The following is a 27,807-nucleotide window of genomic DNA, read 5'->3' on the forward strand; positions in this document are numbered from 1 at the left end:
TCCTTTGGTCACTGCGCATATTTTACCTATTGGTCTCGCAATTTCCTTTTGTAGTAAACTATTGAAATAGTGCATTTAAATAATAAAAAAAAAATCTGAAAAAAAAAAATCTGTTGTTTTGCTGCTGTTCCCATGGTTGTGTTCCCAAAATCTCCTCCTTCAAAAGATCCCACTTTGATGGCCATATTTTCAAAAGTTGGCATGGGGGGTCTCTTGCACGGTTCACGAACAGAAAAAATAGCAAATCACGGATCACAGAAATGAAAATTTCGTTTTCAAGCTCTTCACAGGTCACGCAAAACCTTCAGGTCACGGATTACGAAGAATAATTTATTACATTCACGTTTCACGGGAAATAAAATCAGCTAATCACGCATCACGAAAATACCCCTGTACGACCCTCATGTTCGGTTTTGTGTGTACTGTGCATTCGTGTAGTGTGAACGCGCGGACAAATTTTCGTCACAGAATGATATGAATTCGTGACACACGTATATGCGAATGGTGCGTGTATAAACCGGACTCTATGTCACGCCAGATGCAATTGCCTAGTTCATATTGATGCCTATTTACAGTGAATGTAAACCACTCATATTTATGTTGAAGAAGTCCTTTTCGGCGGACTCAACCTGCTCATAGATGAACAAGGATTTGTCGGGATCTCCTAACTTTTCATCTAACTCCTCTGAGACCAATAGCCGGTCACTTCTGCTCGCGAAATTCCTTTGCCCGTTGTCCGCCATTGGTGGCGATTTCGCCAGTCAAGACGAAGAAGTCTCTTTGTTGTCAGGTTTCAGGTAAGTGGAGAAAACCTTTTAAATATATCACTGAACTTCAATTCGTGGTTTGGTCACTTTCGATTTGATTTGACGCAACTCACAAATTATTAAAGACTAGCAACCGGCTCACGAATTTGCCTAATAGCTCTCAGCTATACTTGTCTAGCTTCGGAATTTTTTAATCAATCAAACTGGAGGTGTATTTATAATGTTGGAATCTACCGGTAGTAAAATCACGATCGAAACGATCAAATCGGAGTTTTGCAACTCGCTTCGCAATTCAAAACGTTTTAGGTTTTTATTTTGACATCGGTGTTAATTTTTAACTCTCCTAAAATGATCTAGAATGTCACTGATAGTCTGGATGTAATTAAAACCTACGCGAGAGTTGTCCACGCGAGGTTCCAGTCAAGACACGCGAGGCTCGACTGTTTTCTTTTTATAAGAATATTGTTTTTCCGGACCATGTTAGGCTGAAAATGTTCTTGTGAATATTCTTAGATTATAGCGTATGACATTTCCGTTTTAGAATGTATTGGGGTATCAATTACAAGTGTTGTATGTAATGGCCTATACCGTTCATCAAACTGCATTAGCATCGAAAATTTCGCTAGTGTGGGTTTTTATCGTTTTATTGGTTAGTTTTGCCGTTTTAAAAAGAGTGTATGTAGGTCAGCTTACTAAGCTGAGTAAAATGGTATATATATCATAAATATTCCAAATGCGAATGATGAAAATTCGGGTTACTGAACTTCGAAAGTAAATACGAGCAATGAAGATTGCAATAACAAATTCTTCAGTTTTCCTTGATCATGATCAAAATGCAGCTGTGATCCCGGAGGCTACGTACAAATTAAGTACATGGAGAGGGCCGGAAGGCATCTTAACATTCTATTAAAGCCAGATTAAAGAAAATGCTGATAAAACGGGACAAGGAAATAATGTTACGTGATTTAGTGCTACTCACCCACAGACTCAAAAGTTGGAACCACCTTATTTGTGCAGCATAATAAACAGCACCACAGGAAAGCACTGCTCAGTAGCTTTCATTTGAATGGTCACACTTTAGGATTTGACCCACAGAGTCAAAAGTTAGAACCGCCTTGTACAGCATAGTAAACAGCACCACAGGAAAGCATTGCTCAGTAGCTTTCATTTGAATGGTCACACTTTAGGATTTCACCCACAGAGTCAAAAGTAAGAACCACCCTGTACAGCATAATAAACAGCACCACATGAAAGTAATGCGTGAAACAGGCCCTTACTCTTGGACACCTAAGGGTTACAACCCTCCCTGCGCGTAAATGTATTTATCGATGTTATATTTTCAAGGGAACGTGTTTAATGTGCAGAATTGGCTTAAAGGCTATGAATTGTACTGCTACTAACACAATACCCGTCAACAATTTGACAAGGACGTGACAAGGGACATGAATATGAAACGCTTCTTTCCCTACGATTTTTCGGACGACTTGCCAAAATGGCTGAAAAAGAGAGAAAAATACAGCCGACAGCAGTACCTCTGGACACTTTGCCGGAGCGTTGTACCATGACGATGCACCACGAGATTTTGGCCCGCGGCTCGCTTATGCCAGCTGGAGATGGTTCCGCGCTGCTTTCCAATACCTTGTCACCGACAAGACAGTGAGGGTGAGAAAAGTCGGCCCCTAGACCATATGAGACAGATCCCTTTCGTTGGCACCTCAGTTCCACTTTACTAACTTAAACTCAGATTCAGCCATGTATATGTATGACAATGTAGTCATTTTGTCTTCCATGTGGTACGTTTTGAGGTTTGAGCATGCGCACGGGCTAAAATGACAGAAGGATGACTTGCGGTCAAACGTCAAACGACCTGTAGTCTTGGAGGTACCGTTAGTCTTGCCGTTTTCCCGACATCGATTGCTCCTGGATTGTTGACATTAATTATAGGCTTATCACGGTTTTCGACGCCATTTTGACGGGTAGGCAAACAGGCTTGAAATAACAGTGTTTGTATGGGAATCCGATGTCAAATAAAAATTCATGAATTGGAAACTTTTTGTACTAGGAAAAGGATTTTAAGAACAAAATTGGAGGGATGTAGTTGTGACAGAAAGCGTCCAGTCGTGTTTTGAACTTTCCATACATTTCCCTGTATTTTTTCCGCGAACTATTTAAAGTAGCAGCTCACGGCTGGTTCGCGCGCTATACAGACAAATGTATGGAAAGTTTAAAACACGACTGGACGCTTTCTGTCACAGCTACATCCCTCCAATTTTGCTCTTAAAATCCTTTTTCTAGCGCCAAAAGTTTCCAATTCATGAATTTTTCAAAACCGATGTTTTATGAAAATTATTTGACATCGGATTCCCATACAAACAGTGTTATTTCAGGCCTGTTTGCCTACCCGTCAAAATGGCGTCGAAAACCGTGATAAGGCCTATTAAGGAAATCAGGTCGTCACTCGAAGAGCTCTGTGAAAGCCGTCGCTATTTTTCTGTTTTTGGCTATTAAGTCAACACTTATTACTGTGCCATGTAATGAAAATGTGCCACGTTTGTTACTACAACAACTCAGATGCTACCTTTCGACGTCATATGCGTCAATGAGACATGGTTGAACCAAAATATCAGCGACTCTGAAATATTGCATTCTGGCTTTACAATATTTAGGAGAGATCGCGGTCTGATGGAGATGGTGGTGGAGTTCTTATCGCAATCAAAACAGCCTCCTTCAAAGCCGTCAAAGAATTTAACCCTGAATCGGAAGCCGAGCTGCAACAGCTTGAGATCATTTTTGCCAAAATTACTACGCTTACTGGTCAAAGAATTTATTCTGTTTTTGCTATAGGCCACCCATTGAAGACCCAAGTTCGATGGATGTATTCGATAATTTTCTGCATGAAATTTGTGACCAGTTCGACAACATGGTAATTTCGGGTGACTTTTATTTGCCAGACATGTTCTGGGAACTAGCCTTTATTGAAACCTTTCACGACCACCTCTTTACACAACTCAATAAAAAACGCACTTGTGTCAACAACTTGCAATTGTAATCACGAGCGTGTGTCGAGCCGTGTCAATGTAACCGACACTGATTGTTTCCAAAAGATACGGGGTTTTTACAGTCGATCCATAGCGTCATTATTTTCAAGTTTAACACTTTTATAAAAGCCCTACTAAAACCCCTGAGATTTGTCTACGATTATGCAAAAGGCGACTTTGGGGGTCTGCTGTCAGCAATTAACTTATCTTCGATCACTTGCACAGAACATTAAGCACATGCCGTCCGTGATTAGTTTCTTGGTTACGTCGAGTCCGACCTCAACACAAACCTAAAGCGTTTTTGGTCGATATTGAAGCTGAATTCCAAATCGCTTACAATTCCTGATCGAGTCTCGACGCCAATATCAGCCAGTGCATCAGTTTTCGCCCATGTATCCCCCTCTCCCGCTTCTCCTTTAACGCCCACGGTTAGCGCAGTCCAATCCGTGTTTGAAGCCCTTGATGTCACGAAAGCCACAGGACATGATAAAATCCCAGCGAAACTTCCTAATGAAACAGCCTCTGTAATTGCACCATCCCTTTGTAAGCTGTTTAACAAGTCATGAAGTACTGGTTCTTTCCTGCAGAACTGGAAGGAAGCTAACGTTGTTCCTGTTTTTAAAAAGGGTGAGGTTGAGTGCACAGAGAATTACAGGCCCATCTCCTTACAGTCCCTGGTAACCAAAGTCTTGGAGCGATGTGTATTTAACACTGTACGAGGTGGTAAGAGATTGTAAACATGGATTCATTAGAGGGAAGTCATGCACCTCCAACCTTTTGGAAGTTTTGGACCACGTGGGCTCCCTATTCGACGACGGAAAACAGGTGGACATGATCTGTATGGATATGTCTATTAAGGCCTTCGATAAGGTGAACCATGGCTGCCTACGGCAAAAGTTGCCCGAGTTCGGATTTGGAGGCAGCGTCTTACCTGATGGGTCGCTACCAACGTGTGACAGTGCTGGGTGAAACCTCTGATCCTCTGCCTGTCAGCTCCGCAGTACCCCAGGGCTCGTTTATATAGAGCTGATAGAGGTTCGTTAAGGTTCCATCGCACCAGGACTTTCGTAAAGTGAGAGAAGAACTAAACCACGACTTGCTTCCGGTTTCTGCGCCTGCGAAACAAATACCGTGTACCAGCGGATACCCTCATGGCCACATCAAATGGAGGGTGGTCTCGACTTCGTCCATATTGGATCGAAGACAAAATATTATCAGGAAATTGGCGTTTTACTCTGACTTTGTGTCTTTAACGAATGCAGATTCATCCTTGATTTATCAAGGATGGGTGGATAGACCAGATTTGACAAAAACATGAGCGAAGCGGCAAAAGAGCGCGTCATTGCGTTGGGTACGCAATTCAATTCTATTGAACATGAAGTCGCTAATGTTGAGGATTCGAGTTTGGTACCAACTTTTGAAACGGGTAGTCCGAAAAAATCCTTCTGGAAGAGAAACACAAGTAAATTACCCGGAAGGTAAAAGCTTTTTATTTGTCGGTTGTCGGCCATTTTGAAGCCCTTTTGTTGATTTAAATGTGCTTTTTGATCAGCATAAAACCCGCATATGGCGGTCAAGATTTGCTTTCGTCTTCAACAAGTGTTTCCGTAAACGCTGGACAAGCAAGGTTAGTCAGATGTGGACGTTTTAACTGATAACGTTAAAGTCAAGCTACGATTTACTGTTTAATATACACTTATTTATGATGCGACTCATAGAAAGTTTGAAATTCCCAAGTTATGTTATTGGTTAAGAAGTGAACTTGATGTTTACGTAGAAATTTGGTTATCGAGATCTTGTTTTGTAATACGAGACATGGTAAATACACGTAGATTGTAATTGGAAGTAAGCTTAAGTATATACCATATTAAATGAGAACGCTGCATTCGATAAATAGTTCTTTTGTTAAAGCGTTGTTTTGAAGTTGTAGCATATCGTAATTAAGTCTATAAGCTTATTAATTGGAAAGGATGATTTTAATATATTTAGGACTAATCTTGTTATTTAGCAGTTAAATCATATAATTACGAGTAAAGAAAATGTTTCATAGCTTTACAAAGCGCAGTGCCCAATATACGGTTTTGGTAAAATCTTAAATGTTTTGTGCTAAACATCTGTCAAGTGAAGGTTCTATTGAAATGTGTGTAAAATAAAACTGACTGCTGGTCACAACTTGGTGACAAAAGTCTTAATGCGTCAATACATAATATATATCACAAAATTTTATATTGTATAGAAAGCCACCTTTGATATTGACAAAATTTAAAATGTTTACAGTGTGGATCTCTGGAGAAAAGCCCTTTCAAGTGTCCAGAAAGCCTAAGTTAAATTCTTAATCACAACTGAAGAGACAAGATCATGACAATGTTTTTCCAACAATGTGCAGTTAGATGCCTTATTTGCTACCTTATGAGCCTAACTAACTCAGTTTTCAAGGCTCAAGTGGAGAGGGGGAGAGGAAAAGGGGGGGGGGGGGGGGTCATTTGGGTATATGTGTAAAACCCCAGAAATTATCCATGTGACACATTTCTTTTATTTTATACTCAGATGGGGGCTTTTACTTAGGTTGCTTAGAATAAATGTTAGTCTTTGTCTCCAAACACCTCTCAGTACGACACATACTCTCGCTCAGATGACATTTTGATGTATTTATGTTAAACGTAGTGTTTGTTCTGATTAGAAATTGGCTTATGGTAGCTTATAGTAGTCTAGAGGGACTTAGTCCATGAGAAAAGGTCCAAGATTCACTGTATTTGCACTTTTAGTATTCAACTTAAGTTAAGATTTAATCATAAGTTGCTACTGTAATCAATGACAAATCAAATTTGAAGTTGAAATACTCCAAGTTTGCAATAATACAGCCGCACAGAATGTCAAAAGTGTAGAATAGGTGACAAGTGATCATATTCAAGAGCTGTTGAAATATCGAACCAGTTATCTGGTACAGGATCACAGACTACATTGGAAAATTTTGCGTACTAAGTTTGAAACCCTTGTAAAAATTTTACATACACTGTACCAGCATATTTCAAACTGTGGAAATCCTGCAATACTGCAGTCTAGAATAAACCATGTACAGTCAAACCTCTTTATTACGGACACCAAGGGGACAGGAATAAGTGTCCCTATTATAGAGGTGTCTGTTTTAGAGAAGTAGGCTTTACACTGTATATGGATTCGGTCTCTCAGGGACCAAGTGAACTGTCCGTAATAGAGAGGTGTCCATATTATAGAGGTGTCCGTAAGGGGAGGTTCCACTGTATACATTATAATTATCCTATTTGCTGTTATGCAATTTTTTCAGTGTTCATGGAAAAGTCAAACCGAAGCCTCTAAGTTTCCAAGAGTTTGACAATACGACAAGTGACGCATGGGGTGAGGATGATGATGATGTTATCAAGGTAGATCCGGAAGAGAAAAGAAATTCAGCATCTCAACCTCGTGTTCGAACAATCAGTGGTGGTGATGTCAGAGCAAGCATAACAACTAATGCCGCAAAAGAACCAAAGAAGCTTCCAGAGCAGTTAATGAAGAAAGAAGAACACAAAACATCAAGACCTTCTCCACTTAGCTTACTGAGTAAGGAACAAATAATCATTGAAACACTTGTGGTGATGCCTCCTAATGCAGTACCGTTTTGCACAGTTTATGACTATGTGGGAAAAGCAATGAGAACTTAGCGAGGGCTATTGGGTAACCACACATTTTCAGAGATGCTTTACATTGTGTGATATGGCAGTTTTTTACAAATTGAAACTTTATTGTCTCTAAATAATAATAATAATAATAATAAGTTAAGTTTCGCTTGGTTCACAGGTTACGCTATGCGCCCTATGGTGCTTCTTATAACGTGCATACAGATAGTGTTACTGCGCATAATAATAATTGTAATAATAATAATGATAATGATAATGATAATGATAGATAATGGTAATGATAATGATAATAATAATGATAATGATAATGATAATGATAATGATAATAATAATAATAATAATAATAATAATAATAATAATTTACATTTGTATAGCGCAAACCTCTATATGAATTTATTCGGTTGCGCTTCACAATATTGTTAAGTTAAGAGCAACTAAGAACACAAGAAACTATTAAAAACTACTGGCCCATACAATCAGAGGCAGCGATTACCTAGTCAATAAACTAGTTAAAAGACAAGACATTAATAAAAATCTATTTAAAGGCTTAATTAAAGAAATGAGTTTTTACCAGTCTTCATGCCAAAGTAGAGTAAATTTGGAGAAATGTGGATTCTAAGGCCAGATTGTCACTTGCACCTTTTTTCCAGTGTGTTCTTTAACCCTTTTAGTCCAATATCAACCTGTACATTCTCCTCACTGTCCTCCATATATTTCTTATGCTACTAGTTGGGAGATTTTGTCTAAAAATCAAGGCATTTCATCTTTGGTGATTATTTTCTTTTATTTTCCTGAGTTAAATGTTTAATCAAGCAGTAACATCGTAAAGAGAAACTAGATATTGATCATTACTGAGGCTTAGCGGCGGTGCCTACTTTTGTTACCGCTCATACGTTCTGTGCATCTCAAGATACTTGGGTTTCCTATGGGTGGTGCCTACTAATACAGGGATTTTTTTGCATGGTTTAAAACTATGCAGAGAAAGCAGAACTTAGCAAATGTTCTTGGTATCCAAAAAGAAAATTGGGAGTAACTATGCATTTTTATGAGATAATAGAGCGTCAATTTAGAAAAAAAAACACCATACATACGTTTATACTTTACTGCTTTTTAGAATTATTGTTGCTTAATTATCTCGAAAAAATGCGTGGTTACCCCCAATTTGCTTTATAGATTCCAATAACCCTCGCTAAGATCTGCTTTTCCTGCATAGTCATAAACCACATACTTCTGTATTAGTAGGGACGATCCTTAAGGGTTAATTATCAGTTTTACTTGTTAATTCCAAGGTTAATTTTCTGGCCATGATGTATATGTTCTAAGCTCTGTTCTCTTTTCATTTCTTTGCAGCACGGCACAAGAATCAATCTTCATCCTCCAAATCTGCAAGCCAATCCCCACCCCCACCCCCACCCCCTGTGCAATCCCCCAAGCCCCCCTCTCCTATCAGAGCAGTTAAACTGGAATTTCAGGATCAAGAAATTCACAAGCTTGAAAAATTTGGCAAACTGCTGGCTGGCCCTAACACTGACCTTGGTAAATATTTTTACTCATAATCTACGGAAGCACTGATTCCTGATTTATGATAACGCTTTTATTTTTTATCATTTTTAAATAATTTTGAGACTTTTTTTATTAGAGATATCCTAAATGTGATATACTAAAGTTATCTTACATGTGTCTTATCTTTTCTTATCATCTTATCTTAACTTATTTTAACTTAACTTATCTTATCTTATCTTTAGCTTAGCTTAGCAAGCAAGGTGTATCTTAATTTTTATGATATCACTTTTAGTTTTTATCACTTGTAAATAATTTTGAGACTATCTTTTTTTTATTAGAGATATCCTAAATGTGATATACTAAAGTTATCTTACACTGTACATGTATCTTATCTTATCTTTTTTTTATCATCTTATCTTATCTTACAGTGTATCTTATCTTATCGTCTTGTCTTAACTTATCTTACCTTATCTTAGCTTAGCTTAGCTTAGCTTTTCATTAATTTTTTTTACTTAAGAAACCTCTTTAAGTTTCAGTGTTTTACAGTATGGTCAAAGGAAATTATGAAAGCGTGACTCATGACCTTGGTGCTTAAAGCATATGGTTTGTCAAGCTCTATTAGCTCATAGGGTGTCTAGGCATCCTATGGACAGAGGGTTGCAGCACTTTTATATCCTAATTAGCACAGTCTGTGATTACTGTACTCTGATTTCTTTGATTACTTATTTCAGAGGCTGTAAGAAAACTGAGTTGGTCGGGTATTCCAGTCACCGTACGCCCAACAACGTGGCAGCTCCTTTGTGTAAGTTTCATTTAGTAAAGTATAGTGTGGTTGTGATGCGAGTATCAGTTTACAACTAAACTGTAGGTTCTGGGCAACCCTAGAAGGTAGCTCCCACTGTGTTGTTACAGAAAATATCCATATATCCCAGGGGTTTCATTAAGATTTTGAACAGATGGGCAACAGGTTTGTACACCTGGGCAGGATAGTTAAAGTGGAAGTATCACGGGAATTTGGTGTTATATCAAAACCTCCAAAACGTTTAATTATCAACAGAAACCTAAAGGTATTGTTAAAATTTGATGTAAATTATCAGCCCAGTGTGCTAAGACTATCAATGTGTGTCTCTGGCCACAGATGGACTGGGTTAGGCTAGCTGTTTTCAAGTTCTTGCATTTTCGTTTCCAAAATACACCACAGCAGGTCATGAGTTGTTCCTTTCAAGAATTAAGTTTTTTTCTTTTTCCTGATGTTCTAGAATGATTTTGTAAATTCTAGGTGAAGGTGTTGTCGCACCATTTTCACGATAAAAGGTCAAAATCCCCATGATACTTCCCCTTAAACTTGGATATATGCTCTTTGATGGAAAAAGTCAGAGGAGATGTTAAAAGCGACTGGGCAAAGTCTTGTTCACAGACCATTAATTTGCTGGTGCAGCCCTTAATGAAACCCCTGATATCCATATATCATAAGCAATGGCTGCAGTTGATCCTCTGTAAAATTAATTCAGTGTAATAGTAAGTACATGTAATGTTGGATGTCAGGTTATTTTGTAGATTTTGTCACATGTAAATATCAACAAACATTACTACAGTGTAAAATGTAGTTTCAATTTAAGTTTATGTGTATTGTTATTGCTACAATATTAGGGCTACCTACCTGCAAATATTGACAGAAGGCAAGCAACTTTGGATCGTAAGCGGGAAGAGTACCACAACTTTGTGAAACAGTATTATCCCACCCGATATGAGGACACTTATCATGATACATTTAGACAGGTAACAACGAGATGATACAGTATGGTATGCAGTTCTTTCCTTGCAATATGATTTGCTGAAGTGTCAATTTTGGGTTAAATTACAAACAAGTTATCTTCCCAATCCCTTCTTTGGTGTTTACAGCTTTTAAGATCTGTTGAAGATTCGGGGTAGACAAGCTGATCTGCCGCATTTGTGTCAATTTAAGGTTATTCAGTAAAACGTGTTTGACTCCATACACATAAATATTTGCAACAGTTTGTCCATCACCCTACCCCCACTGGGTAGGGGGGCATTACATAGCTTGGATTCCCAGGGATGCATTTGGATTTTCATTTTCTCAGGGGGTGTTGGTCAATCCAGCACAGCCCTCAGTAGGTTTCTCTAACAATTTGTGTTGGAACTCACTTTAACAGACATCTGGCCCCAGTTGTTCAAAGAGCGGATAAAATTACCTAGCAGGTACAGTAAGTCGCTATCCAGTGGATAGAATGTTTTGGTTGGAGTACATTTCATCCACTGGATAGCAATCATTTATCTGTTGGATAGAGTTAGCTGCTCTTTGACAATCCAGGGCCAGAGGTGCAGTAGAAATAGACGTGCTGTACATAGTGACCAAACGTTCTTGTTAAAATCAACAGAAATGCAGTTAAATGTAAGAAAAACTTGAAAGTTGGAAGAAGAAAAGGAGGTCTAGTAGAGTACAGCTGTAGTTAGCATAATTATATTCAAAAGGTGCCAGTTGCGTTAGAGTTTATATAATGGTGAGAACTCAAACTTCTTTTTATTCTTCACAGATTCACATTGACATTCCAAGAACAAATCCGCTCATACCTCTCTTTCAACAACCACTGGTCCAAGAGGTGAGTGTATATATTTCACTGAAAACTTGGCAGGTGTTTATAACAGATATATCTAGAACAATAATTTTTCTGGGTACCCAGGCTACTGGGCCATCCAAATTCCAACTTGGAATTCAGAATCTAATGGTCATGTTGAGTACAATGGTTGTAGGGGGGAGCAGGGATGGTGTAGTGGTGAGAGCACTCGCCTCCCACCAGTGTGGCCCGGGTTTGATTCCCGGACTCGGCGCCATATGTGGGTTGAGTTTGTTGTTGGTTCTTGTCTTTGTTCCGAAGGCTTTTCTCCGGGTACTCTGGTTTTCCCCTAATGAGAGGCTCTCCTCAAAAACCAACACTTCTAAATTCCAATTCGATTTGGAAAGTGTCCCCAATTAGTGCTCTGTGCTAAAAACATTGACACTTAAATAAAGTGATTTGTTTATTTATTTGTAAGACTGTTAAGTGTCATGCTGCTAAAACAAAGGCAACTTATTTGAGGGCCCCTGTAATTGGAGAAGTGTCTCTGTGGTGAGTCCCTGCCAATATTGTCCCAGGTTGATTTGTATTGCCAAATCTTTTGATGGTTAGTCCAGTGTAGTTCAGTTTATTGTTTTGCCATAACTTGTACAAAAGCAGGAAAAAAACTAATTATTTAAACACCAATGGCGAGGAAGCCCAAGGGAAACCACCGGGCTTATAAGGAAAGGGCTCCCTCAGTTAAGTAAGTAGGCTTTCAATCACTAAATTGTTCTTTGTTGTTACTGTGTAGATATTTGAGAGAATTCTATACATTTGGGCCATCCGGCACCCAGCCAGTGGGTATGTCCAAGGCATCAATGACCTGGTCACCCCCTTTTTTGTGGTGTTTTTGTCTGCATACGTAGGTAAGGCTGTAATCTGATTAAATGAAGTTAAACTAGCAGATATAAGTTTCTGGCTTCCTGTCTCTGTTAATCTGTGTAAAAGTATTTTTCCATCTTCTTGCCCCGCCAACAACTCTTCATAGATAAATATTATGGTTATGACTTATGCCATCGATACTCCCCCCGCCCCCAACCCTCCGCCCCAGCCACACACACATATTAAATATCTCTGGTTTCTTCCGTTTGTCCCTCTCCATAGAAACCAACAATTCCAAATTCCACTTTATTTGAGAGCCATCGGTTTGGTAGTCATGAGACTACCTGGAATTAGACAAACCCTTTTTGTTGGGGGGGGGGGAGAGGGAGGGGAAGGGGGGAGTCTTCTTATTTTTCCCTAACAAGTTGTCTTTGAGACATGTCAAGAATGGTTGACCTTCGCGTGAAATTTTTTTTTCTGGATATCCGAAAATCAGACTCCCAAAATCAAACTGAATATAGTCTTCTTCTAGAACATAAATAAGAATTTGATTATTTTTAATTTGGCCAATTGGATATTTTTTTTACCGGGCAACAGAAACAACATAGATTTTTCGGTGTATTCCTTTTGCATAATACACAGAATATGTCCCAACAAAACGTGACCTTTTCCTGGGAAATGACTTTCTTCCTTGTATACTTACTGTAGATGGTGATCTGGAAAACCATGATGTTAGCAAACTATCAAAAGACACCTTAGATACAATAGAAGCTGACAGCTTTTGGTGTATGAGCAAGCTACTGGATGGTATTCAGGTAACTGTCCTATCCTGCAATGGATAATTACTCAGGGCTAGAGACTAACGGTAGCCAACTAATCACACACTGGTAAAAATTCAGTTTTCGCTAGTAGGTTTTGTGCTTCACTAGCAATTTTGGCGAAGTAAAAACTGTAAAACATTGGGCCCAGTTGTTCAAAGTCCGATTAAGCTAATCCTGGATTAACGTGAACTTTGATTGGAGTTTTTATCAATAAAGAGTCTTCGGAAAAAAATTTTGTCTCTCAGTTTTGATTTAGACGTTTCCTTACCATTAGCTTAAAATTATATTTCAAAATCATTTTTAATGAGCGAGATAAAAACCACCGTTAACTTTTAATCCTGGATTAGCGTTGATCGGCTTTCGAACAACTGGGCCCTGGAGTACTGGACAGAAAACGAAGATGAAAGTTATTTAATAATCTCAAAAGCAAATCAAGAGAACAAGGCCTACGTTAGACCGCTTTTTGTTGTGCATGCCTAGAGCTAAGGCTTTTTCATGTTAAAGTCAACTTGAAATTTCACCGCAGTACTGCTAAAAAGAACAAGATATCGCGTCCTTTGAAGTCTTAAGACACATTACTGTAAAATATTTTTTTAAGAATTTAAAATATAAAAATGTTTCAAGTCTTAAAAAGGTTTAAACAGTGTGTCAAAAGACTACAGAAGACGCGATGTCTTATTCTTTTAATTTATCTTGTTCAAAGTCTTTCCTGACCTCGGCCGTCAAAATTGCTCAGAAATGCTTTTAGATAGTAAGGAAGGGGATTGTAGCTGTTTATTTAATCGTAAAAAATGGAAACGTAACCGTCGCTTTATTGGACAATGGCTGGACTGTCTTGTGATAAATGATTTTGGGTTTTACCAGTTATTTATCCTGTCTAAACTTAATCAGAACATGAAAATACTTTTTTTATTATTTTATGCAGGATAATTACACATTTGCGCAGCCAGGAATTCAAATGAAAGTCAACGCTCTCCGAGAGCTAATCCAAAGAATTGACGGTAAGTAATCATAAATACATGTATATTTATTGTTACGTTCGACGTAGAAAGAACGTACTCCCAGTTGCGTATGGAGTCGAGATTGTATGGGACAATCAACGCATGAATGGGTCTTGGGATGCGTATCTGGCATCCCCCGCAGATTTTGCAGGGGCAGATGACGTCATCACCAACTTGGCAAAGGAGAGAGAGCCTGGGATCGAGATCATTGAACGCACTCCCTAATCTTTGATTATTACTAGTAATAAATAAATAGTGTATTTTTGATACTCGTTGACACTATCATGTGGGTTTGTCATCGTTATCATCATCATCATCATCATCATCATCATCCATCGACCAAGCTGCAATAGCCTTCCTCGCCGACGCTCTGTTGGCTCGTCGCGCAAAAATTGCGTGACGAGCCAACAGAGCGTCAGCGAGGAAGGCTGAGCTACGATGACATGGACTTGAGTCAGGCCCGATGTTCGTCACGCCATAGAACACAATCTTGCATGTAGCTGACTAATTCCTCCTTGTTCTTTACACATGCGTCCTCGATCAGGTTCCTAAGCACGGTCTTGGCGAGTCGCCCAGGGTGATCTTGCTGGCCAGAAGGGAACTTAAGGACGGTGCCTACTAATACCGAAGTATTTTTGTGCGGTTGATGACTATGCGGGAAAAGCAGATCTCAGCAAGGCCTATTAAAATCCGAAAAGAAAATTGGGGGTAACCACGCATTTTTCAGAGATAACTAAGCAATAATATCTCTAAAAAGCGCCAAAATATGAAGCAATGTATGGGATTTTTTCCTAAATTGACGCCTAATTATCTCTGAAAAATGCATGGTTACCCCCAATTTTCTTATGAGATACCAAAAGCATTTGCTAAGTTCTGCTTTCTCCGTATAGTTTTAAACCGCGCAAAAATATCCTTGTGTTTGTAGGCACCACCCATAGGAAACCCGAGTATCTCGAGATGCGCAGAACGTATGCGCAGTAACAATAGTAGGAACCGTCCTTAAGCAGCGACGACGGCAACTCCAACGAAAACGTCACTTAGAAATATAACTTTAATTCATTTGTGTTACTTCGTGATTATTTCAACTCGTTCAACTTCTACAGCAACGGCGAACTATCCAGAAACCAAAATAATTGGTAGGAGTGGCGAACAAGTTTAAAAACAAAATAAGAACTTCACCGTCGTGTGCTCACGTTCTCCAGAAAACCTTGAATTTGGTCATTTCACTTTGTTGTTCTGCAGAGGACGGCAAAGAAATGTATCAAAATGTAAAACGCACGTGCAGAGCGATTGTTTTTGCTCATTAAACCTATTGTTTTTCGACGTTGTCGTTGCTGTCGCCGTCGTCGTTGCTTTTTGCTTTTAAAGTTGCTTTTAGGGTCAACCGCCTCTTAAGTCTTAACCAATGTGACAAGTTTTCTTTTTTCCTCGGCAGAACCTCTCAATAAACACTTGGAGAAAAACCAGGTGGAATATCTCCAGTTTGCCTTTCGCTGGATGAACAATCTGTTAATGCGAGAAATGCCGCTCAGATCAACGATACGATTATGGGACACGTACCTGGTTTGTAGCTGAATATTTGTATTTGGATACATTTGTTTGAATTTGTGTGAGTCTCTGTACAGTTTTCATGCTATTGGTGGTGAAAAAGAAATTCTTCTAAGCTTAGGTGACTCAAAACCTCTGTCGTTTCCTCAATACGAAAATTTCGTCTTCGATGTGCAGAAGTGTCATTGAAAAATTACCTTTTATTTCTGATATACCTTGTGACTCATTTATTGTTTTGGTATTATTTTCGCCAGGCTGTGGAGAATGGATTTGCATCTTTTCACCTCTACGTTTGTGCAGCGTTCCTGAAACATTTCTCACAGGCAATTAAAGAAGAACATGATTTCCAGGTTTGCTAATAAGACTTTTTTTAACAAACGATTTCTTGCTACTATTTAAATCGAGCAGTCAAGCGCTAACCTAGAGCTGTACCCTAAGATCTGTGGGTGGTAAAGGGGGAGGGGGAGCTTGTAACCTGAGTATTAGGCCTTCCTGAGGGGAGGGGGGAGGGGAAAGTTGTGTTATCAAAGTCCTTTTACTTTGATTGGCCACAAAAGTAAAATGTCAAAAGCCGGACAATGGAGAAATGACCCAGTCCGTCTGAGTTCACTTGTAGTTCAATGGCTACAGCAACTGATCGGTGTCCTACATGTAACGGGGAAGGTTTCGACCGTCATCAGGGATTGTTGAACGAAGTTAAGGTTATGTAAGATCGGCGTGCAACGCTTTGAAAGGAAAAGGCTGTAAAAAACGGACCAGTATTTTCAGTTCCTGATGTAACTGTGGTCTTTAAGAGTTTATTAAAACCTGTATCATTGTATAATGCAATTCCAGGGATTCGATTGGCTTAGCGGCCATGGTATACGTGCCATTATACTATGCCCGAGAAGTACAGACCATTAAAATGTCTTTAATTGTTCTTGCAAAGCGAAATCAGCAAAATCTAGCAATATTTCATGATTGATTTCCCTCACGCTTGTTGGATATGAGATGATTACAGCCTCATCATCTCATATCCAACGCGCGCTCGTGGAATAATTAAACGGGTGGATGCATAACCGCCTTATGTCGAATGTTGGGCCGTATTCTTTTTCCCGGATTTGTCTCAATTTTTGCGTGTGAGCTTAATTCGTTTTAGTCAACAAACATTGCCCTGTATTTTTTCCCGCTGGTTTGCTCGTCGTTTTTGTTAAATGGACCATAGAACACTGCCATCGATTTGTTAAATAGAGATAACACAATGTGTTTTCCTTCCACAGGGGCTAATGCTTTTACTGCAAAATCTGCCGACATGCAACTGGGATGACCAGCAGATCAGCCTCCTATTAGCAGAGGCTTACAGACTAGAGTACATGTTTAAGGACGCTCCAAAACATTTACAACACGTCTCTTGAACGAAGCGGTCTATTTTACAGTGTAAATACAGGGTACATACTCGGTTAGGATGTATGAACAGAGACGGAATAACAAAGTCTTTATGCTGAAGGAAGGATTAGTTTGTGAAGAAACTGTACAGTTGCGCCTTGTCGTCAACCACAAAATTCAAGTAGTACAACACTAATGTACAAAGTAACCACTTCTGATTAATTTGGCTGCTTTCAAAGCGGTTTTCAATCGACTGTGGCATAGTGGTTTCTAATTAACTGTTGTGAAACCCAAACCAAATTAATTGCTCTGGCCAGTCACAAAAAGTGGCACGAATTTTGTTAACCAATCACAGAGCATAGTAAAACGCGAAATCCGCCTTCGGAAAAAGAGGGCGGCTGTTGATTTTACCACAATACCTTACGAACCTAACAGCTAATGGGCACATAGAAAGCCATATTTTTGGCTAGTTTCGTCCCTGTACTAACAACATTGTGTATGCTAGGTTTGAAGTTTTAAGAAAACTTTTCTGTTCGTTTTTATGAGCGTTTATAGGGTTTTCGTACGCTAAGAATTATTGGTAAATGTACCAGTCGCTATCTTTTTTGTACAATGGATTACTTTCGATACTCTGTCAGTTGAATTCCACCCTAATTCGCGTGGACTTGGGTGTTGTTTAAAGGTTCACTGTCACGGCGATTTTGCTGTATTTAGGTCAAAACTGGACAAATATTTGACGAAAACAGAAATTGCTCTTAGAACAAAGCAAAGAAAATACTAAGGGATTTCTGCAAGGAAGAACTAACTATAGTCAGTTTTTAGTTACTTCTCTAAAATACACAGGAAGAACTTGAAAAAATTGGCCAATTTTTTCAAGTTGCAATCCATTTCCATCCTAGCCATCCGCAGTCAAACTTAACTAAAACTAGTTTCTGTGCATTAGTGGTGTTGCTGTTAACAAAACTGAATCATTATTTTAACGATTCCATCGATTAAAATATGTTTTTTAGGCACCTAGAGTGACAATAAATATAGGTGACACTGCTCCTTTAACTACGCTCCGTGATTGGTTTGCAAAACTCGCCGGCGCCACTTTCTCAACCAATGAGGAACAAAACCCAAAACAAATCGTGACTTTCCCGCGCTTGGCGCCGGCTGCATGCATTTGCCTTGAATTCTTATTGGTTCTTTGCGCTGTTTGCCTCTGCTGTGATTGGTCAGACTACATGTAATTACTTTGGTTTTGGTTCTACGGCGTTCAATTGAGAACCGTTCTACTCTGTTGTAAACCTTTCAGAAGTGTCCTTGCACACAAAAGATCTAAAACAATAGTTTCCGAAATTTGAGTTTTGCAGTCGTTCTTCACACACCGTAAGGAGCTTAAGCAACGACAACGCCGCAAAACAATAGGTTTAATGAGCAAAAACAAACACTCTGCACGTGCGTTTTACATTTTGGTACATTTCTTTTCCGTTCTCTATAAAACAACAACGTGAAATGACCACATTTAAGGTTTTGTGGAGAACGTGAACGCACACGGTGAATTTTTCATTTTCTTTCTTAATTTGTACGCCACTCCTACCAATTTGGTTCCCGGATAGTTCGCCATTTTTGTAAAAGTTGAGCGAGTGGAAATAATCGCGAAGTAGCACAAATGAAATAAAGATATATTTTCGGGTGACGTTTTTATTTCCGTTGCCGTCGTCGTTGCTTAAGCTCCCTACTGCCGAGCAATGTGGAATTTTGTAACGCGCGGTTACATCAGAGTTTATTCTGGGAATGGGCCATTTCCGGTCTCTTTGAACCTCAATGAAAACGAAGCTAAGTGCCAAGCTTTTATTGTGAAAATTCGTTTTCATTCATATGAAAACAAAACTAATTTTCATATGAAAAGCTTTGCACTTAGCCTCGCTTTCGTGATGAGGTTCAAAGCAACTCAGCCGACCCCTTTGAAGATTTTAGAGTTAGAATTACTCCAATGGTAGCTTGAATTTGTAGTGTGGCGGCTAAACGTTTTTGTAATAGGAAAGTTGTCTTCTTCGGCGAAATTTCTGCACCACGAGTGAGATGCTGGTGCAAAATTTATACGCTATTATATTTCATTTGCGGTAGTTCCACAAGCCAGCAACTCTAGGATAAACCCTGAAATTTCATGTTTTCGGAAGCTCGCACTGTAAAGTGTATTAAGCAATTCTCGTAAGGTTATTTGCTTTGAAACAGAAGCCCTTTAAGGACGGTGCCTACTAATACAGAAGTATTTTTGTGCGGTTTATGACTATGCGGGAAAAGGAGATCTCAGCAAGGGCTTTGGAAATCCAAAAAGAAAATTGGGGGTAACCGTACATTTTTCAGAGATAATCAAGCAACAATATTTCTAAAAAGCGTCAAAGTATAAAGCAATGTATGGCAGTTTTTCCTAAATTGAAGCTTAATTATCTCTGAAAAATGCATGGTTATCCCCAATTTTCTTTTGGGATACCTAGAGCACTTGCTAAGTTCTGCTTTCCCCGTATAGTTTTAAGCCGCGCAAAATTATTTCTGTGTTAGTGAGCACTACCCATAGGAAACCCGGGCATCTCGAGATGCGCAGAACGTATGCGCACTAACAATAGTAGGCGCCGTCCTTAAATAGAAAGTATTGTTAATCAAGGCAAGGAACATCAGAGAGATGAATTTTTAGTTTTCAACAAATTAAGTCTTCAAATACGAAGTATCTGCCGAAGAACTTCTGGTAGAAGACTCGTTGTGCCAGCAGGATCACAGTTAAGAATCGGATCATTTACTTGTTCATATCAAGCTCGGAAGTGTATGAGCTGGGAATCACTTGGCATTTGCATCAAGAAAATTAACCAATCACAAGAACCAACATAATTCCTCGAATCAGAGCTTTTCTTGTGCGAAACGAAATTCAAGGATCGAAAGGTTTACCCCACGATGAGCTCACGTTATTTTTATAAATATTGTGCTATTTTACTCTTGAATCTTCGACGTTTTTCTTAGCATACAACGAGTTCCCCTACAGGGGTAAGACAGTGAGTGTTTTTATTTAACTATCATGGCTAGACAAAGCTGACCCAAGTACAAATGTTCGACAATAAAAAGAACCTTGAAACGTTTTCAAAACTGTTGGAAATTTCTTACCTTGTGTCCCGTCAAAGTTTCACCGGTTGTATGTTTTGCGGCGTCATTTTTATGATCAGCCGACAAAAATGGAATCCACAAAAAATTATTATCCCCAAAAATATTTTCCGCAAAAATTTGCCCCATACTTGAACTTTTGTGAATGACACTCTATTCGGCTTAAATGAAGTAAACTGGCAAAACTTCAGTAACTCAATAAACGGTATCCATCTTTTGCTAATCGCAAAACTTAATCAGCAATGGCGGAAAAAGAATTGGATTGAAAACCTTATGATTGATTCAGAGTTCGATCCAATCGCGTTCTCTATGGTCTATCTTGAACGTATTATGTATTAATTCAGCACTTTAGAGCGGTTTTCAATTGAGTGTCGAAAGTACTTTCGTGTTTGCTTTGGTTTTGCATTACTACGCTCTGTGATTGGTTAACAAAACTCGCGTTACTTTCTCAATCAATGGGAATCACCCTGGGAATCAAAACCAAAAGGCAATCGTGTTTTGGCCGCACGCGTTTTCCCGCGCTTGGCGCCAGTTTCATGTATTTGCTTCGAATTCTGATTGGCTCGTTGTGTTGTTTACATCTGTTGCCATTGGCCAGAGTGATTAAGGCTGGTTTCCATATGATCGCAGACGATCGCAGACCTTATTGCGATCTGCGATCTGCGATCCGCGATCATATGGAAACCAGCCTTTAGATAGAACATGGTTCTATCTTCTGCGATCGTCTGCGATCACGATCGCAGCATCGCAGACGATCGCAGACCTTATTGCGATCTACGATCCGCGATCATATGGAAACCAGCCTTTACTTTGGTTTTGGTTTTACGACACTCAATTGGAAACTGATCTAACGAAATTTCTGCCCCACCGCCCGCGCCTTAAAGACGGTACAGACGGTATTGATTAGGTCCATGAGGAACACAACGTTTCTAAAGATTTGCGGTGCCTCGCACAAACAACACATCGATGAATTTTCGGTTGCTTAAAACTTGCAATATTGTATGACAGTCTAATAAACTGATGCAGGTCCGTACGAGACAGCGCTAAATATGTCATCCGATAAAGACTTAGGATCCGTGGAATTCGTTACTCGCGTGATTCCATGCTGATGCTATTTATCTACAGTGACATTGCAGGGTGTTCGTTTGTCACGTATATGCAAGACTTAACGAAGTTGCTGAAAGTTGATCATTGTTGTCTCTCGATTTCGAGAGCTTTGGGCTCTTGCAGTTGTTTTCAGCTCTGTTGCTTTGTGACTGAAAGACAATTTTTACGTTCTTAGAGCTGACAAGTATCTCCATTGTTTTGTGGGTTAGCTCGCATTTTATCTAGATGATACGCCATGTGAACATTTTGCATGTTGCTGACAGCGAGTAAACTTGATTCAGCACTAGAAAACATTGCAAATTGATGTTGAGTGGAGTGTTGCGTCGCAAATGTTCCCTGACGTCAAATGATTACCATATATTATGTATTACTGAACACATTGTAACACTTGCCAACTATGGTCATGGTGCCGCACAGAATATTCGTCGTCCGTGGTCAACAGATCAGGCCTGCGATATACGCGCGAAAATTCGTGTATCAGGAAGAAAAAAGGCAAAATAAAGATCGCCTCCAGCTTTTTTCAACAAAACTGTGCTTTGTTATCAACAACTTGAATAATAAAACAATTATTCTGCTCAATGTTGCGGAATATCGCTTGATTTTAGCCAACTCGTCCTACGGCCGACTGAGATAGGAGATAATTTTGAAGGAGAAACTGATGGCGATTCAAATGTGAGAATCAGCCGGAATTGTCCTTAGCAGACACTTACGAGATCAAGAAGTAGGTATTTGAAAAGTGAGTCATTTAGGAGCATTCATTCGCTAAAATGTTCTATAAAATGAATAATGTTCCTTATTTCTTCTATTTATTCTTGCATCTATTTCATTTATATCATTTTCTGCACTCAGTGCATTCACCGAAATTATAGAGAAAATTTTAAAGTAATCGCGCATCAAAGGATTCGATGTTAATAGCCGTATAATAACCGCCTTCAGGAAAAAAATGTGTCTGCTAAAGAACAAAGTGGATTCCGCAAAAAAAAGGAAGACCTGTGCGAGTGTCCGAACACTGCTGGATAAATGGAAATCAACTAATGATGACTCGAGATTTATTTCTACTTGCACCTCACGGTAATCCCTCCCAAACCAAAGCTTAGTTTGATTATACAACTGACCGTAAAAAATACTGCTCCTGTATTCTAAATATCTTCCTTCGGAAAGAAACATCTTTTCCGGGCCAAACAAAGCTACAGGGAAAGTATAAAATCCCTTTCACAGTCATTGAGTCACGCCACTCATTCACTGTAATTCACGAAATGAATATTTTTATCTGTTTTCGCTCCTTTTTTACGACTACAATCTCAACTTCATACAAATTCTTGTCAATTTTTGGTCGTTTTGCTACTTTAGTAACATTCACAGCGCCAATCTCGTACAAATCGTCCAAAACCTGTTTCGGAGGACGTGACATCCGCTTTCGGGTCGGTCTGTGACGTTGAGAACAGGGTGCAGGGCCCCCCGGGGGTATGTTCGGCGCCAAAGGGTATGGTTTTTCAGCCGCTTTGGTCATAAATAGGGTATTGATTTAGCCATTTTAGTAATAAATAGGGTATCAATTTTTGCACTCTAGTCTTGAATTCGTGTTTTGTTTTTTTTGAAGAAGCTACTCCTTCATCATGATGTTTACAGCAACTGTGTACGTGCCGCAACGCCATGTCATGCGCTTCGGTCACGCGCTGGACTCCAGGGGTTTTTGACTGAAGTTGACCAGACACTATCAGGTCATAAATAGGGTATCAAATTTTTGGTCAGGTCATAAATAGTGTAGGGAAAATCGCAGATTTTGGTCATAAATAGGGTAAGGGTTTTGGGAAACGAGCTGTACACCCCTATCCATTTTTTTTGGGAGTACCCACCCCCACCCCCCCCCCCCCCCGAGCAGACGCAGTGGCAATTTACTTCATGTACGAGGGTGGAGAGTTAGACCATTTAAAACACTGAACAACCGGATGGAATAAGGGGCACCCAACGGATCGTTTCGGTAAATTATCTGTTCGGAAGGCCCTTAATCCCCCTACAGTTTTCTAAAGGGAATTTTCACCACGAACTTTGGTGATATGAAAAATTTAAGGCCTAGTGTTTTCGGATTGATAAAAATGTTGTTTCAGGTACCGAAAAAAGGTCAGCTAAGATTTTCGGAAAGGAAATAAGACCTAAGGTTTTCGGGAAATGGACAAAAATGCCCTAGTAATTTCGAAAAGACTCAAGTTCCCCTAGAATGACCGAACAGATAAAAATATTATAGCGCTGCCTAAAATGAACCTACAAGGCTTTAAAGCCACCCTAGATCGCCTAAAACAACGTTTCAAAGGATCTGAGAGAAAATTGTCGTTGGGTGTCCCTGTGGAATGGAACGCTGGCAATTTTAAGTTATGGTGCAGCGCATTTAATTAAAATGTTTCTAAACTAAATCCAGGAAAAGAAGTTTCTTCAACTCCTAAGTAATGATTAAACAAAAATTGCCCAGTGCTGGGAATAAAACTTCCAAATTGTAATGCATCAGTCAATTCCAGCAGTGCCCATCCCCCCCGGGCAACCCCGGGGCATTTAGCGTACCCCGGGGCAACCCCCGGGCATTTGACACACGTGTTTCCGAAAGTGGCATAGAGGAATTGTTGAAGATTGGCTAGTCCGCCAGGGACTAGACAAACTAGTGGATGTTTTTAAAGGTACGTTTTCTCAATTTTAGATATTTCTTCATTACTTGTAAGCATATAAATATAAAAAGCAACAATTTGAACTATATTTTATCACATATATCGAGAGATGGGAAACAATCAACGTGAACACGACTACAGCTGTATTTCGCATTTTGCATTCAAAACTAGCCTAGCATAATTTAAATTCACGAAAGTCAACCTGGAGTATAAGGTTTGCGAATGATGCGATCTTCAAGACAGATCTTGCGAGCTTAAAATGCAATGCATCATAAAACGTAGCCTGCGAACACAGGCGCCTATCATCGCTCGCGGCTGGGGGCACGTCCGCCGCAATCACAGCGCAGTATTAAATAATATTAAATTTTCCAAAAGCTCCCTAACATGTCCTGTTGTCCTTGAAGTCTTAATACCGTTGCATTATTTAAAAATACTGAAAAGTGGAACGTTTTAATCACTGATTAATAAAAAAAACTGCAGTGGTTTTGGAAGGCGACGATCCCGGTGGCGGGGCATTTGCCCTCTTCCTTCGTCCCCACCCCGGGGCATGTAGACAGCTTATGTGTCCCCACCCCGGGGAATTTGCCCATTTTTAAAAAAAAATGCTAATGCCCGGGGGATAGCCGGGGGGGGGGGGATGTGCACTGTTGGAATTGACTGATGCATAAAACAACGTAAATAGAAATCGAAAGCGGTCAATTTACTTTTTAGTTATCAACTCAGTTGATGAACCGGCATAAATTTAACACGGTCAATTGTTCCCCACCCCACCCCCATGACAGCTTCGATATTTCGATACCCAAAGTAGGTGAGCCAATCCGAATACTCTATTCGACTGAGTAATAAAAAACTAAACGTCGGTAAGAGATTTGAAGGGGTAATATAACGTTTCCTTTGTACATACGTTGTAAATGGGTGTTGGTTCCAATTGCATATACTTTATTAAAATCGTAGTTTGGAACAGTGGTTCTCAAACTCATTAATAATTCATCAAGAGAAAACTAAGAAAATCGCTACCGTGACCGAGGTTTGGATATGTGATCCTAATTACCATAAAATTTTGCCAACTTTAGCTTTGAATTTCTCCAAGAATTATTGCTCATTTGAGAAGCCATATCAAACACTCAGAGGTGTGTTTCATCAGATATCCAAACACCTCGAAGTCGTTTAAAAAAACTCGGTTGCCCCTCGTTTTTCAACCTACTTCTTAGTGTTTGGATATCTGATGAAATACGCTTTCTCGTGTTTGATATATTACATAAAGCAGCTGCGCACAGAAAGCCAGAAAACAATTTCAAGCTTGAACGGAAATCTAATTTATGACCTCTGCGATACTGGTGCATTGCTCAACCAACTGAGCAAATTACATAGAGCCGTATTTACTCTGGTGAACGAAAATTACAAACCATTCATTTTTTTTTCTGAAAAATAACTGAATTCGGTGGAAGAGCAAAACTTACAAAAATTTTAGTTCCTAAACTATTTATTTATTCAACAAAGAACCAGAACAACGTATACCTGCCAACTTTTTCTGAGATAGAGGCGTGAGATTTTTATCCTGGGAGTGCTGGGATTTTTGAAGACGACACGATTATTTACGAAGATTCCCGAAGAATTCCGAAGACGTCCGAAGTCTTCCGAGGACGTCCGAAGTCTCAGGACGCGTTCGCTCCCAGTGCTTTTCACCTTCAAAAATCAGAGATCGCAAGGACGGTATTGTCATTTATTCCTTTTGCACATGGTTTTCGTTCTAACATGGGTCTGAGTTAACATATTTTTGGAAATTGTGTCAAGCAAGACGGCAACAACTCACATTTTTCAATCAAGCGTGAGAAATTGGCCCGCAAGCGTGAGCCGGCGTGAGATCGATGTTTTCAACCCACAGGCGTGAGAGTTGGCAGGTATAACAACGTTTGGTTTATTGTTACTAATAGTTAAACTTTTAGACAGGATTTAAATTGAATGTTCACCACAGTCGCGTGTTGTACATTGCGAAAAACTGATAAGAGTCTAAGTATACTCTTAATACTAATATATTATTTACTTTCGAATAAATCAAACTATCCTCCTAAGAGATATTAAGATATTTCTAACGTTATCTAAGTTTAAATCCGTCTAGTCAATGATGAAGCATCAATGTCACTGTAGCTGTTCCGTCAACAAGCCGTAGTCGCTGTTCAAACATTAACGATTTCTTGTAAATTTATACGGATCGTCCTGCATATATGGAAATATCTGAACAATTGCGTGACAGAAATAATTTAAATATCAAATGTTTTCTGCAGACCACAAGCGATTATTTTTGTTTTCCATTTCTGTTTTGTCATCACTTCGTTTGTAAGTCTTTCAAGATTTCAAGCTAACTTCCAAGACAATTTGAACGGAATCTGGATGATTCTAACTGGCTCAACTGTAATTACAAAGCAAAAGGATACTTTCTGTGTGCAACAGTTCGAAAAGGGGTTCATCCATTCGCCGTCAGTGAGATTCAAACAAGAAATTAAAAACGTACGTTAAGTCTTCTTGTGGTGTTCTTTCTTTTATTACAAATAAGGGTTGTATCAGTTGCTTTATGTAAAATTTAACTTTCAGTAAATATGAACTACCACCAAGCATGAAACACTTTTATTTTTACCCATGCAGACAATGTAATGACAGAGATCCACATAAAATAGTTGTACGATTATCCGATCAGCTTGTTTCCTAGATTCTCTTGTTTACATAACATCACGATTTAAAAAAGAGCAGTTTCGATGAGATTTACTGACTTATTTTACTGGACGATTCAACCGGGAATATACATTTTTATAGGGCAGTCATAATTTAATGTTATCCCATTAAGCATTCCGATTTATCAAAACTTCCCATACTGTAAGAATGACATCTGCACTTGTCGGGCACCTTCTCCAGCATCGCAAATGCAACAGGCAAATTTTCCTGGATGTTTGAAGGCATTGGCAGTGGGTCTGACGAAAGCAAAAAGATGGAGAGTGATCATGAGTGTGCTGCATTGATTTTTCAATTTTAATGTCATGATGTTTAAAGTTTATCCTTGTGCAGAGAATTCATTTTTTTAGCCCACGCTGCTCCAAGAGCAATTTCGTGTTTGAGAAGAGGTCCAAAGTCAAATAATTTAACAGTTTCGACAAACATACAGCAACATCTCAGTGATACGTTGAGTTACATGTGAATGGCTTTAATTTGTGAGTTGCTCTTCAGAGCCGGCAACGTCGTGTATCTTGCGGCATAAGAAGCATAGTCGCGAATTCAAACTAAAGAAAAAGCGTCAGAAAGCTACAGAAAAAAAATCGACAGTCTTAAATATGAACTCATAATTTGAAATAATGTTCTAAGGGACATGGCTCGATCCATTTTGTGTATCCACCTTTCAGGACGCAAGCGTATATTAAATGCTATTTGAGAATTATCGGCTTTCAACTAACAGTATTTTTGGTTTTAATTTCGGGATACAACTTAGACGAGCGCTAGCTATTGCCCTGACATAACTGGCGAACACTTCTATTTCTATTTTTTCTTTTTATTCCCCCATACCTAATCAGTCGAAAACACCAGACAAGAATATTAAAGATAAAATTTTCGAATACGCTTTTTTTTATATTTTTTCTCAGGACGATTTTCGGACCATACGTTAATCTGTTTAGATTCTTTAGTTGACATTTCTGGTCGCAGAAAACGTTTAGGAAACAGAAACCGTTCTCTCTGAAGTAATGAAGTTGCCGTCGGTTTTTTCGAGCATCCTGGACCT

General features: G+C 39.2%; 1 protein-coding gene and 3 long non-coding RNA genes across 6 annotated transcripts in view; 2 read left to right on the forward strand and 2 right to left on the reverse strand.

Annotated features, from left to right (window-relative positions):
* The first annotated feature begins 535 nt into the window (after positions 1-535).
* LOC146457303 (TBC1 domain family member 22B-like) lies at positions 536-20,262 on the forward strand. Of its 3 annotated transcripts, none has more exons than XM_085092036.1 (13): positions 536-797; positions 5,358-5,432; positions 7,110-7,384; positions 8,812-8,997; positions 9,696-9,766; positions 10,615-10,743; positions 11,520-11,585; positions 12,334-12,448; positions 13,113-13,219; positions 14,151-14,226; positions 15,662-15,789; positions 16,029-16,124; positions 17,034-20,262. In XM_085092036.1, exons 1-13 carry the CDS (start codon positions 640-642, stop codon positions 17,166-17,168), a joined length of 1,617 nt encoding a protein of 538 aa, XP_084948162.1. In that variant the 5' UTR covers positions 536-639; the 3' UTR covers positions 17,169-20,262. The 3 variants fall into 3 exon arrangements, with proteins under 3 accessions (XP_084948162.1, XP_084948161.1, XP_084948160.1); XM_085092034.1 differs by lacking the exon at positions 536-797 and adding an exon at positions 4,948-5,283; XM_085092035.1 differs by lacking the exon at positions 5,358-5,432.
* Positions 20,263-22,967: 2,705 nt separating this feature from the next.
* Positions 22,968-27,807, reverse strand: part of LOC146457304 (uncharacterized) — a 9,598-nt gene continuing 4,758 nt past the window's right edge. Inside the window, exon 2 of the long non-coding RNA XR_014858546.1 lies at positions 22,968-23,016. This is a non-coding gene — a long non-coding RNA (uncharacterized LOC146457304). The remainder of the gene's footprint in view (positions 23,017-27,807) is intronic.
* The window catches only part of LOC146457305 (uncharacterized), a 46,557-nt gene continuing 42,539 nt past the window's right edge, over positions 23,790-27,807 (forward strand). The window contains exon 1 of the long non-coding RNA XR_014858545.1: positions 23,790-23,808. This is a non-coding gene — a long non-coding RNA (uncharacterized LOC146457305). The remainder of the gene's footprint in view (positions 23,809-27,807) is intronic.
* The window catches only part of LOC146457306 (uncharacterized), a 1,742-nt gene continuing 586 nt past the window's right edge, over positions 26,652-27,807 (reverse strand). The window contains exon 4 of the long non-coding RNA XR_014858543.1: positions 26,652-27,007. This is a non-coding gene — a long non-coding RNA (uncharacterized LOC146457306). The remainder of the gene's footprint in view (positions 27,008-27,807) is intronic.

The sequence above is a fragment of the Pavona decussata genome, unplaced genomic scaffold (assembly GCF_977016875.1).
Source record: "Pavona decussata unplaced genomic scaffold, jaPavDecu1.1 SCAFFOLD_244, whole genome shotgun sequence".
NCBI classification, from domain to species: Eukaryota; Metazoa; Cnidaria; class Anthozoa; order Scleractinia; family Agariciidae; genus Pavona; species Pavona decussata.